Source organism: Pholis gunnellus, assembly GCF_910591455.1.
Source record: "Pholis gunnellus genome assembly, chromosome: 19".
Lineage (NCBI taxonomy): Eukaryota > Metazoa > Chordata > Actinopteri > Perciformes > Pholidae > Pholis > Pholis gunnellus.
Genome location: NC_136546.1, coordinates 18593487 through 18606809, shown reverse-complemented (window position 1 = coordinate 18606809; position 13323 = coordinate 18593487). Strand labels below are relative to the sequence as shown.

At 44.7% G+C, this 13323-nt stretch overlaps 1 protein-coding gene across 1 annotated transcript in view; it reads right to left on the bottom strand.

Annotated features, from left to right (window-relative positions):
- phip (PHIP subunit of CUL4-Ring ligase complex) overlaps positions 1-10943 on the bottom strand; it is a gene marked incomplete at its 5' end in the record, with an annotated part of 33950 nt that extends 23007 nt beyond the window's left edge. Inside the window, 14 exon segments of the mRNA XM_079180774.1 lie at positions 304-402; positions 948-988; positions 1412-1512; positions 1641-1711; positions 2046-2146; positions 3062-3283; positions 6264-6424; positions 6745-6843; positions 7083-7233; positions 10286-10345; positions 10505-10534; positions 10620-10678; positions 10802-10886; positions 10890-10943. Of these exon segments, the coding sequence (XP_079036900.1) occupies positions 304-402; positions 948-988; positions 1412-1512; positions 1641-1711; positions 2046-2146; positions 3062-3283; positions 6264-6424; positions 6745-6843; positions 7083-7233; positions 10286-10345; positions 10505-10534; positions 10620-10678; positions 10802-10886; positions 10890-10943 (1334 nt within the window).
- Between the last annotated feature and the right edge of the window lie 2380 nt (positions 10944-13323).

The window sequence follows — 13323 nt, the reverse complement described above, 5'->3', positions numbered from 1 at the left end:
TTTTTTCTTTCACTGAATTATCTGTGTGCTGTGGATTATGCACTCAAAACACCAAAAAGGCATCAAGTGTCTTTGAACTAATCCTACATTTATTTTGTTTTTACTTTAAAAACAGTACATAATGTCCACAGGGGATATTCACACACACAACAGGTCTCGCACTTTTGTATCCAACGTGATTGATTTTTGTCAAATTTAGATCGACATCGCCGCAGGATCATCCCAACCCACGACTGTGCACAGCGGTGCTGGTGGGAAAAGCCAGACTTTGACAGCCACACACACACACACACACACACATACCCGGGTAATTTGGTCTGCATGTCCAGCAGAATGCTCCTCCAGCCCTGAGGCTGCAGCTGCCAGATCCGCGCCGTACCGTCCCTGCTGCCGCTTACAAACCTATAAACGCACACAAATGTGTCAACACATATTCATGCAGCAGCTAAACTGTAAATATAACACTTGGTTCTACTTCAGCTTTCTGCAATACAATGAACACTTTCATCTCTGCACAACATGATACACTAATTGTATGTACACCCCCCCCCCCCCTTCACCCCCCTCCTTTTAGCATAGACAGTCTACCTCCCTCACTGCTGAGATCACAGCAACCCAGAGGAATTACAGCTGAGCTTGTTTTTCTGCAAACTCCACATAGGAGCACACGGTATGACAATCAGAGAGTGCATATGTGCAAGAGAATATGTGTGTGTGTCTGTGTGTGTGTGTGTGTGTGTGTGTGTGTGTGTGTTAGAGCGAGTATCAGATAGTAAGTAAAGGTGCTGTTTCTGCTGACACCACCAAGTCGCATTACAACACCCGGAGGTTCCATACAAACAAACAGCGCTGCACACACAAAAATGTACTTCACTTATTATGTAGCTCATGCACACGTGCACGTGCACACGCACACACACACGCACACATCAACTATGCAAACCTACCTGTCACTGCAATGTGAGAACTGGATGCTGTCGACTTTGTCCTAGGTGAGAAGAATTCAGGAGTTATAAGTAACTAGTCTATTACCTATTAATCATGTTTTAACAGTTTTAACATAAAAAAAAAAATCTTCACTCAAGGTCAACTTACTAGCTTTTTCCAGAGCTTTCAACTGCATCTCACCGTCTTCCTCGGTTGATGGATTTTGCTCAGTTGTCGTGGAGAATTATGAGCAGCCTCTCCATGAGAACACCAACAATCTCCAGGACAACTGAGCAAGTCCATCTGCTGAGGAAGTCCATGAGATGCAGTTGAAAGCGCTGAAGAGGAAAAAGCAAGTACGTGGACCTCGAGTTCATTTTTAGTTTTTTCCAACTATTGTTTCCAAAGTCAAGAATTGTCTCAACTTAAACTTGTTGATTTCTGTAAAAAATTAAAAATTTAAAAAAGCACTATGTTGACTCACTGTGTGGGATTCAAGCTCAGAGATCTTCTCTGGTTGGCCTAACCCGAAGTAGTACACCCTAATGATGTGATCCGTGCTTCCTGTGGCCAGGAACATACCACCTGGACACACACACACACATACAGGATCAGAGTAACAAAATACAATATATATATATATAAATAATACTGCTGGCGTTTCCCCTGCGGTGGTCTTGAACCATGTGTGAAAATCAAGAGATGGTGCTCACCGGCGCTGAAGGAGGAGCAGATCATCTGGACACCAGGTCTGGAGCGCTCTGTGAACTTCGTGGGCCTCTGACTGCACACACGGAGGAAACAGAAACATTTGAATATGAAACACACTGACTGAACAAACACTTTGTCTGCTTTTAGTCGAACAGGTTTCACAGGTGGGTCTCTCAGCTGCATGTTGCTTCCATTTACACGCTGTGATACTTCAGCACAGTCAAGTTCAACTTATGAAGCATCCAAGAAAATGGAAGTGGAAATAACGGCAGCCATTAAAAAGAAGTGACGAATCAAACCCTGAATCCTCGTCAGAAGCATGCTGTCTTAAAGAATGTTCTGAAGAAATCAAGAACGTTCAATAACAACTGTTACGGTGCTGTGAGTACTGCGTCTGTGTTCCTCACCAGAACTTGAGCGTGCGTGCGTCCCACTGCCAGAAGCAGATGATGCCGTCGGCTCCGGTGGAGGACAGGTAGCGCTTTGAGCCGCAGCACAGCGGGGAAAACTGCAAAGACGACCAATCAGAGGTTACGGCCCCGGTAGAATGGGCAATGGGAAGACGTTGCTTACACGACAGCCAAAAACAAAGAAAGGACGATTAACCTGCAAGAGCTTCAAAAAGCCTCCAGCCTATAAACTTAAAACACATAGATACACAAAGATAGATATGTAAAGGAAACAAAAATAAAAGCTCAAAAATGAAACGGGGAACATAGAGGCCATCCCGATCACTGTGTAGGGTCAAACATTTCAACATGTGCTGTGTTCTTCTCTCACTGACCTCCACTGTTGTCCTAAAACTATTCAAAGCCCACGAATGAGCCACAGCGTTGATCTGATGACGTGTTCCTTTATTACAACGAACACGGGTTCTGTAGTTTATGTTTGAATAATTCCTGCTTTACCTCTACCTGCTGCCACGCAACCCAAAAAAAAAAATCACTTTTTACTCTTGTTTGAGTGACGTTTGCTAAAAACTGCAATACCCAGCTGTTTCAGAAAAACAGAAAAAAGAAGCATAATATCTATTAATATTTGTTTGAGATTAATGTCAGTAGAAACAAGCAGCTTGAGGCTGAATGCCCCCCGGACTGTGAAGGGAGCGAATAGAATAACAGCTGCCTTTTCCTTTAACCACAGGCCCCATTATGCAAATGTCTGATTGTAAAAATGAGTCTGCTGCTCATGACACCAAATGAATACGGACTTAGTTTTATTACATATTGGATATCAGCCAGTCGTGCCGTATTTTGCCCATATGTTAGAAGTCTCTTTTCGAGCTCATCTACTTAACATGTAAAAACCTGTCGAGATTCAGTTTGTCACGATTGTTTTAGTGGCTTTTATCACACACACACACACACACACACACACAGAGAGATAAACGTGCAACAGGCACACAGTCCGACGGTCCTCCTACCTGCAGTGAGGTGATGGAGGCCGTGTGTCCCTCCAGGACGGCCAGAGGGGCGCAGGTCTGTAAGCACCACACCCTGATGGTCTTGTCACAGGACCCGGCGGCGATCATGGTGTTCTCGTAGCTGACGGCCATGTCGGAGATCTCGGCGGCGTGGCCGCGCAGCGTCGCCAGCAGACGGCCGTTGTCCGTTCCCCAGATCTTCACCAGGCAGTCGTCTGAGCCCTGAGAAAAAGGAAGAAGAAGAAGAAAACAACACCGACACGGCTGTCAGACATGAGCGAAGACTAGTACTTCATGTAGTCTGAGGAGCGGCGTCTCTGCCTCTGCCTCGCCTATCGTGAGACAAATTAAACATGTCAAGATCTAAAAGGCTGTAAAAATATATGTGTGCACACAGCGGCCTCAGACTGTCAGCAGACTGACAAAACTTGGAGCACAAACAGAAGGAATGAGCTCCTCCGGATGCAGAAAATAGAGGTGAATAATCTGCAGCATGTTATAAGTGACAACCAACGCTTCAAGGCTCTTGATTGTCGTCTGCACGAAGGCAAAAACACCACTTCTAGGGCTCGTCCTCGTCTTAAGTCCTCGATTAGTTGATTTAACGGACCGAGTTTCTCCACAGAGAAGCGCACAAAGGCACCGCTCTGAATCTTGCGTTTACCAGAGATGTGCTCGTAGGTTTCATGTCATTCAGCAGGAAAAAGCTTTTTAAAGAAATTACGATTCAACTAAAGAAACCAAAACCAGCGATTAGTCGATTAAGAGGCGGCCGCCCTATTAACTTTATAAACGCCAAAAACAATAAAGTACATTGTAATGCTATTGAGCGATTCATGTAAATGTGTCTTTCTGCAGGTAAACCTGCCGAACGTCAAGTTTAAACACAAGCGACAGGAAAAACAAACACACTGACTCGCTACCGGGACACTTCAGAGCTGAGATGTTGCACATGGCTGTGAGACGGACCGGCAGCAAGTAGAACTGAACCAGAGGCGACAGGAAAAGCCCTCTTAGTATAATATTCTTTATGAGTGTTAAATTAATATCTTTGCAAGCTAAGAAAGGAACACAAAAGCAATGCGTAAAAAAAAAAGCCCATAATAATGAATAATCCATAATCCATTAAGTCGAAGCCCATAAGAAAATGTGGTTGCCTAGAGGCTGCTGCTTACAGTCTTTTAGTGAGGACTGAAAATGCACGATCAAGACCCTTAATCAAGACATGAAAACAGTCTGCGGGGACTTACAATGTCTGGCTGTGATCCAGCTTGTAGGGGGTGAGAGGGTTTGTGATTCAACACGGAGCCAGACCCATCTGTGCCTTGATTACCATCTCCAAAATGTTTCAAACCAACAGGTAGCCAGTGTCAAGATGCAAAAAGCACAGCGGGACATCATCTCATTCTTGGGGTTTTTTTCAGTGTGTGATTTATACAAGTAGGGAATTAAATAAGTGACTCGTGAAAAATACACAGAGATTTAAGGAGGGTTGAGGATAAAGACATTTACTAAACGTGTTTGCAGAATGTGGTGCTGACCTAATTATCAAAGTTTGGATATCAGACAGACTGATGTGACTCCAGCATGGCGAACACATCCTTTTATGTCTGGAAAGTATTTAAATAAATCATAATCAGTCGCTCGATCTCCGGCGGAGCAGCAGAGTCTTGACTGGAGCTGTTATTTTATGTGGACTGATGAAAACAGCGGGCGTTCCCTCGGCGATTTAGAAAGAAAAGCTCAAGGACAAATCGCGGCTTTGGCAAGATGGACGAAAAAACTGATATGCCCAGAGGACAGTCGTTGGGCCTGAGCGGTGCAGCGGTTGGAGAGAGAGCCAGAGACTCGCCGCTAACTTTCCTCGTTGCTGTAGATGTGAAGTTATGTTCGCTGCCGTCACGGGGAACAAACAGTGCACTGCAGCTCGTCCACTGTGTGTCCTTCGCGGTGGCCGTGATAATGAGCTCGCAGCCATTTCTACAGCTGTGTTACACAAATCAATACAGCTGTTTGACGATCAATTGTTTAAGTAAACCGACGTGCGCTTGCTCATCGATCGCAAATCATCGCAGTGAATGTTTTAGGCTAAATAAAAGAATCAATCCATCCGTCTGTCTTCTGCTGCAGCAAAGTCAGAGTGAGAAAACAGAACAGATCCGAAAATATATAAATAAAAATGATCTTGTGATGAAAGGAGACAGCGAGAGAGAGAGAGAGAGAGAGAGAGAGAGAGAGAGAGAGGAAAAAGAACAGGAGAAGGGGGAAAGTGAGGGAGACCAAGAATGAATTTTAATTCTGGCACTTAGCCAGCGCCTCAGAGGAAACATTTTCTCCAGATATGATGAGAAATGGCAAGAAGAAGGGAGGGGGGGGGGGGAGACAGGAGAGAGGGTGGGAGAGAAAGGAACAAAGGAGGGGCATCGCAGGATGAGGGACGTGGGAGAGAAAAAGAAGGAGAGAGAGAGAGAGAGAGAGAGAGCAGGGAGCGTAAGAACTGTGGAAAGAGAGATAAGAGGGAAAAAAAGAGACAGAGGGAGTCAATCTACCCCCCCTCCTCTTCCTCCTCCTCCTCCTCCTCCTCCTCCTCCTCCCCTCAGCAACCAGCCATTTTTAGAGATTTAAGAAGTGAAAGCTGAAAATGGTGTATAGCAGCAGGCAGTGTTAAGACTCAAGGATCCAATAAACAGAAGGACGGCAACATTAAACCAACATCGTCTCATTCTTCGTTGCAATATTCAACACGTGCTGCATCGCTAACACAACCAAAGGAAGCGAACACGGCTCGTCACACAGGGGCCTTCGGAGGGGAAAAGGTCAACGGCCTCCTTCAAAAAGAGACCTTCCTCGTTTCCCTTCTTAAAAACTATTAGAACTAGTCGTCATAATGAAGATGTGTGCGTTTTCCCCCCCCTGCGGGCCGACTTTCAGCTACAGCTGTGAGTCATTCAGTAAAAGCGACACCCGGGAAGGTAAACCTGCTACCACAACTGTTACAACAGGGAGCACGGGACCCTCGGACAATCTCAGTAAGCCCGAGACAGCTTGTAACAATCAGACACATTACACAGCACACGAGAGGTGACTGGAAACAAACACAATGAACACTGAAACCACTTTGAATGGACACCAAACGTACGCCGAGCTGAGGCCAACAACACACACACACACACACACACACACACACAGACAGCAGCCTCACCGTGAAGATGCGGCGCCCCGTCCTGTCGAAGGTGACGCAGTACACGGACGACAGGTGTCCCAGGATCCTCTTGTGCATCTTCATGTGCAGGTACACGACCGTGGGCACCAGCTGCCGGAGGCGGTAGGAGCCGTTCAGTCGGCGGCCGAAGTTCGTCTCGACTGGACGCGCGAGAAAAAAAAAAGAAAGACAAGACGCCGGTGAGGGCATCATTGTTATGTGCAAAGAAATCAAATCAATGAAAACCCATTCATTTCATTTTTTTGTTTTAAAAGCATGGGAGTGGGCCACAACAGTGGGTAACCCTGTGCAGAAAATACAGTGCGACCCCGGAGCAAATCAATAACTCTTAAATGCTACTGGCAGTAAAGAGCTTGGCGAGCAACGATACAGTGTAGTGTGTAAGATCTGACTCATAGACTGGAGATCAAAGAGGCACAAAGAGTAGGAAGGGTGGTTGTATGTAAGTGTTTGTCTTCACCAATGCTAGGTGGGCTCCCGTAGATAACAGGCGGCTCCGGCGGGCGTCCACAGTGCAGCGCCGCCAGCGCCGAGCCCTTCCACACGACATGCTTGCAGCCTGGAGGAAGATGAACACAAAAGAGACGCATGAAGACAACACAGGGGAACAAACGATACAGTTTGTATTGTGGCCCGTCCACGCGAGCTTGTTCTGTGCGCTTATATTTGCATAATAACAACACTAAGTGGGTCCTGTTAGTCGGCACAAAGATGCAGAGAGACTTTGAAGCCGAGAGCGGCTGCTGGTTGCGTGCGTGTACATTAAAGTAACCCCGTGTGAGCGACACATCCACTCACTCTTGCTGGTGCGGAGGAGATTCTGCCGACCGGCCCCCAGCAGGCTGCTGAGTCCAGGCACGCTGGCGGGGACCTCCGTCTCCAGCAGGGGACAAACTCTGGAGCAGACCTGCAGCAGGTGGTCTGGACTGATGTGCCGGTATAGCTTTACCTGAACACACACACACACACACACACACACACACACAAAGCTCAGCTTGTATTCAGATTGGTAAATGTCAAAGGAGAGCAGCATAGTTGAAAGCTGAAAGAATGCTACATTTTGACAAACGCTGATGTGTCAAGACATTAAATCTGTACATTTGATGTTGCAAGGAGAAGAAAACCTCCCTAGAAAGATTAACATGGTGCTCCATCATTAAAAGCTAACAATACAAAGACAAACATTTGCAGTAGGTCCTATTCTATTCCAATTCCTGTAAAATAAAAAAATGAGAATAATTAGGAATTTAAAAGCGACTGTGGCCTCTGGAGGGAAAGGTTCGTTCTCTGACTTCAGTTCCATTTAGTTTCAAACTCTTAAACACGTGCACACAAAAAAATCTATTTTCAGCTAAATAAGGAGAAGTGAAGAACAAGGTCACGACCCCGAGAGCCCGGTGGTTTATAATAATAATAATCTAATCAATTTCTTTCTGCTTCTAACAGAAATAAGTATGGCTAATAGGGACAAAATCATTTTTTGTAATTGAATGACATTCACTCTCAAACTGCAAAAAGAATTTCAAATTGAATTTCAAATACACGAAAAGCACTCTGACACAACAATTCATTATTAAATATCTCTATCACCAAATGAAGAAATGGCACCAGCAACTAAATTAATGCTGAAAGGCAGTTAAAATATTTGTCTTCTAAATGGATACAGTTCAGATCCAGTACAGTAGGTTAAAACAGCAGGACACACACACACACACACACTGTTATGAACACAGTGGGTCTCCCGTGTGGGGGGGGGGGGGGGGGGGGGGGCACACACACTCCTGCACGGCCCACGTCTGAAGAAACACACATGCCAGAGCGACCAGATAAGCAGCGACACACCAAAAGGATGAGCGAGATGAAAACATGCAGCATTGTGTTACACACACACACACACACACACACAGCTTATTTAAATATCTTGAAATGAAACAATTACTCCACACACACATTTTCTTTCTCCTTCTATTCTTTTATCTGAACACTGACAATAACACGTATTCTATGTCTCTGTGACACACACACACACACACACACACTTAATGACCCCTTAATTGCTTTCAACACCGTTGCCGGTTCAGAGACGTGATCAGTGTTTCTAAGCACATATCAGCGCGCGAGCCCCTCTCAGGTACACGCAGAGCCACGACGAACACACACACACACACACACGCACGCACACACACACAAATATAACGGAGTGATGTGTGATAATAATTTGCTCCATTTTGACTTGCTTCTTAGGGATTACTGGATGCCCCCCCTCCAGTCACAACAGCACCACCAGAAAGCACATGGCCCCTTTAGGCATGACTCCAAGTTACCTTCAATCATCTCCTTTATTTCAACACACCCTTAAATAAAATCAATAAATATCACTTATTCAAGATAGTAGTCCTTTCAAACTATTTAGCTCTTATTATTGACAGAACACTCGATCCACTCTACATTTAAGGTAAAAACTGAAATTATTAAAATTATGTAAAAATGGTTAAAATGATAATAAGCTGCTGTTGAAAACAGGCTACATATTTGTTGACAGCGTGCTCCTGATCAATTCTATATGCAAAATTAAAATAACGACACATTTCATTAATCCGCCTTAATTAATTAGCCACAATTAATATCGTTAATGACTACAATATCATTGAAGTCAACGTTAAATCCTCGTTGTTGCCCAACCCCCCCCCCCCCCCCCCCTCTCTCTCCTTCGTGTACCAGCCCAGACATCAACCTACACAACCGCCGACAAAAACGTATCCAACCAGCGGCCCTGTCTCCAAACACACGCTTTCTATTTGCTCTAATAATTAAAAGCCATCCGCAGTATTTTTTTTTTTTAAATAGAGGGAATTATGCACAATAGACATGAGGCAGGCTGAACGGCTGGGAATGGGAGGAGGAACGAGAGAGAGAGAGCGAGAGAGAGAGAGAGAGAGACGGATGAGCCGAGCAGGAAGAGAGAGCGAGAGAAAAACAACACGGGCAGGCCGAGGGACACCGTCAATAATTTCATAAAACGTATTTAAAAAAATACGTCCCGCTGAATCTACACTTCACGCGATCGGGTGTCCATCTGTCTGTGTGCGCGCGTGTGGGTGAGAGAGGACAAACCCACAAAATGTAGGTACACGCGGATTAAAACAGGCCCTATTGGTCATTACCACTCTATTAACGTTTTAATAAAATAGCACAAAAAAAGTCTGGTTTGAGGGGGGGGGGGGGTCCACACTGGCAAAAGGAAATAAATATGTAAGCGATGATTAATTCTCTCCACGCCCCCATGCGTAAACGGCGCTCTCAGGCGAGCCTCCCCCTCTCTCGTTTGTTTACATGACAATTAGCGCGTCAATTGTAAGATATCAGCTCAACGTTACCTCGCATCTTCACACAAACTGATCTCTTCTTCTTCATATCCGAGTTCGCACCACCAATCCCCCCCCCCCCCCTCCCCTCCCCTCGAAATAAGAACTGCTCTCCAAAATGATTCCACAGCCGGACAGCAGCCCCCCCCCTCTCTCTCTTAAACGGGCTTAGTGTGACTCCAAGCTTTACTGAATATACTGTTTATATTCTCCTGTAAAAAACTCCTGTTTTCTAACCCCCCCCCCCGTGAGTGTTTTCAACCCATGCACACAAATGATGGTTCTTGCAGGACTAGAGCGCCTCCATCTCCTCTCCGGCTCGTGGCGCAGGGAGTCCCTCCTCCGGATCCTGGCGCTCCTACACCACAACACTCATGACGTATCAACATTTCACACACATTTTTTTCCACAACTATTAAAACCCTTTTCTGACATGCATGGCACCAAACTCGCACACCACACTGGGACCCCGAAGCCCTTAGTACCCCCACCCCCCCAAAAAAAAAAAAACAGATCCCCAACTTGCAGCCAGCTCACCTTTTTTTTTTTCTTTACCACCTGATTTAAAAATTGCGGGAAATTCAATTTTTATTTCGCTCTCTAAAAACTTTTTCCTCAGTTATAGAGCTCCCTTACCAAATTTTCGTAGGTCCCGGGGTGCTCCTGCCCGGTCCAGTCCAGCCGTATGGGGAGCAGCTGGGATGGAAACATAGTGTCGACTGTGATCAAGCGAGTCATAAATGTAGCGAGCGATGTTTGTAAAAACAGTAAATGATACATCAAGAGTAAAAAAAAGCTACATCACAAAGTACAGTGCAGAGAGAAACCTCTCGCTCGTATTTGCTGACTGCTTACCTCCTTCTCCTCCACCTCCCTTATCAGGGTCTGAAATCGGGATAAAAATAGAAAATTACACCCCGTGACAATTTCGGACACATTATGAATTATCCTAAAATGCATAAACACCAACCTCGGCTGCTTTCTGACACGGTCCAGCTTCTAGAAATCGGGCTATTAGGAAGTACAGTTCTGGTATGGTTGGAGGGGGAAGAGAAGAGGAGCTGCGTTAGAAGAGGGCACCGAAGGAAATTGAGGGGGGGGGGGATTATTAAAACAACCATGACATATTTGTTCCGATCTCCTTTTACTCACCAGAAGTCAACTGCGCGATGAGTGTACTGTCTGAAGCCATTTTGGTGTTGTTTGCCAGGGCAGCGGCAGAGCCTGTGTGGCGGGTCTAAGTGGCTGCCCTGTAGCTGTCACTGTTTATCCACCAGGAAGAGGCTGCCTCCATTCAGCTCCGCTCACACGGAGTCCCGGCTGCGTCGTGTATCTCTCCGCGAAGCGGACAACTAGTACGCTGCTGTGCACCGTTTTTTGTTGTTTTTTTTTAGCCCCCCTCGTGTTTCTCTCGCAAAAAGAAGCCAGCCGTTAAAATAATCCTGCGCTGGCTATCCCTCGCGGTGAATTTTAGCGGCGGTTGTGGAGGCATGTTTGTTTGAAATCCCCCTCCCCCCCATCAAAAGCAAAAGCGCAAGCCCTTCAGCGGAGGAATACAACTGGTGTGTTGTGTCTCGCGCATGTAGAGGGGAGGTAGAAATGGCAGCCTGCTGTAGGAGAGGACACATTGCTGCAGAATGGCCGTTACCTCGTAGCTAAACGACATTTAATCACGTTTTTAGTAATTAAAGGCATATACATCCATAGTTTAGAATTTGTTGCGGATTAATACAACGCAATTCCTGTCCTATTTTGTTACGCATTTGTAGCTGCGGATGTAGAATATGGCTGCCGTGTTTGAAGGGGATTTACAGCCGATCTAACCGTTTTAGCTCGGTTTTATTAAATAATACACCTAGCTGTCTTCATTCTGTGTGGGTTTTTTTTTGTGTGTTGTTGGCTTCGCTTGTAATTACTCTGTCGTAGTTGTGTAACAAGATGTCTGGCTAACACACCCACTCTCTCTGGGAGCCGTTTGGTGGGGAAGTCGTCCATTTCTCTTCCAAATACTGCCAGGCAGTAAAATGGGGGAAGGGTTGAAGAAGAAGAAGGGGAATGCAGCTTAATGAATGAAACCTCATGAGTTACAGGAATTTTAATGCCAATGAGACATTTACGCCAAGATAGATAATCAAGGAAGATTAATCAAGGACATGCATCACACGGCACACGTCCTCTATGGTTCACTAGAAAGTTGAGAAAGAGAACACTTGTTTCCTACATCAATTAATATGCTGTTATTTATGTACACAGTTTATTTTATATATTTATAAAATACATGTATCATGCAGCAGTTGACCCCTTTCCAAAAAATCCCACAAGCTCCCAGTCTCTTACTGACCTTTTCAACTTTGTACTCTCTATCTTTTATTTGAAGTAAGCCATCGATGAAAGCACGCGTCATTAATTAACACGTATTTCTAATATTACCATAGTCTATTTATCTTCTGTTGAAAATTTCCTGAGACTACTTCATCAAATCCCCTCCTTAAGTCAATGTTGTGTTTCGTCATACAGCAAACCAGGGAGAGCACCACCTAAAATCCAGTGTGAGATATTTACACACCTGAGAGGAACCAAAGACTGTATTTAAAATTTAAAAAAAACATTGACAAACCTTGAAGTGTGTGTTCACACATGTCCATCCCTATTGTTATTTTCTTTCCCCCTCAGTATAATAAACCCTGTGCGTAACGTGCAGGTGCTTATAAGGTGTGATCTACCTAAATATCGAATTCCTAGCACATCATTGAATTTATTTAGTTTGTTCCAATAGCGTCATTTAAAAAAAATCATATGCACTGGTGCAGCAACCACTCTCCTATTTATATAGAGATTGTTTTAAACAGACGGGTTTGTGGCCGGAAAGAAGCTGAGGATAAAAACGTGAACAGACGAAATCTCGGCCTCCGTTATTTACTGAAAATGTGTTTGGTTTTTTCGGTGAAAATGGTTTTCATAGTTCTTTAATTTGTATTTCAATATAATAATTTAATTCAGTTTCTTAACAAGGTGTGAATCATTTATTGAATATGTAACATATATGCATAGCAGTGCTGTAGTACTCAAGATGGTCTTGGTATCGAGACCAGTATCAAGACCACTTTTTGCAGGTTTCGATCTGGTCTCGGACAGAATTTTTACTCGGTCTTGTCTCGGCCTAAGAGGAGTTAGTTATCACCAAACTGCCTGTGCATTGTCTGCTTTATTTGTTAACATCATTACTCTGATTACTCACATAAATTATTTATCAAGACGTTCCTCCTGGTACACTTAAACATCCACACATAGTCATGAAAGAGGTAAATGAAGAGGGATCATCATTTGTTTTCTGTGCGTGTTTTTATGGGAATGTGGTTTGCATGTTCCACAAGTGTGTGATGCAGTGTGGGACTTTTACCGGTCGTGGTCTGGATTTAGGTGGTCTTGATTACAACACTGATACATAGTCATATCACGTCTGGACTGTTTTAAATAGAGGAACAGTTTTAACCCGAGTCCCGTTCAGTGCTGTGTGTGAGGCTATAGTTTTGTTTGCTTTGCTCAGCACTCGTGGATTCATTTTGGCAGCCACAAATAAAACATACACAGCAATGTGAGCATCAAGTGGCTTCTATTACTTTTTGGCGTCAAACGCGTCCTGGCAAAGAAGGTACGTTTATTCTCTACTCTAC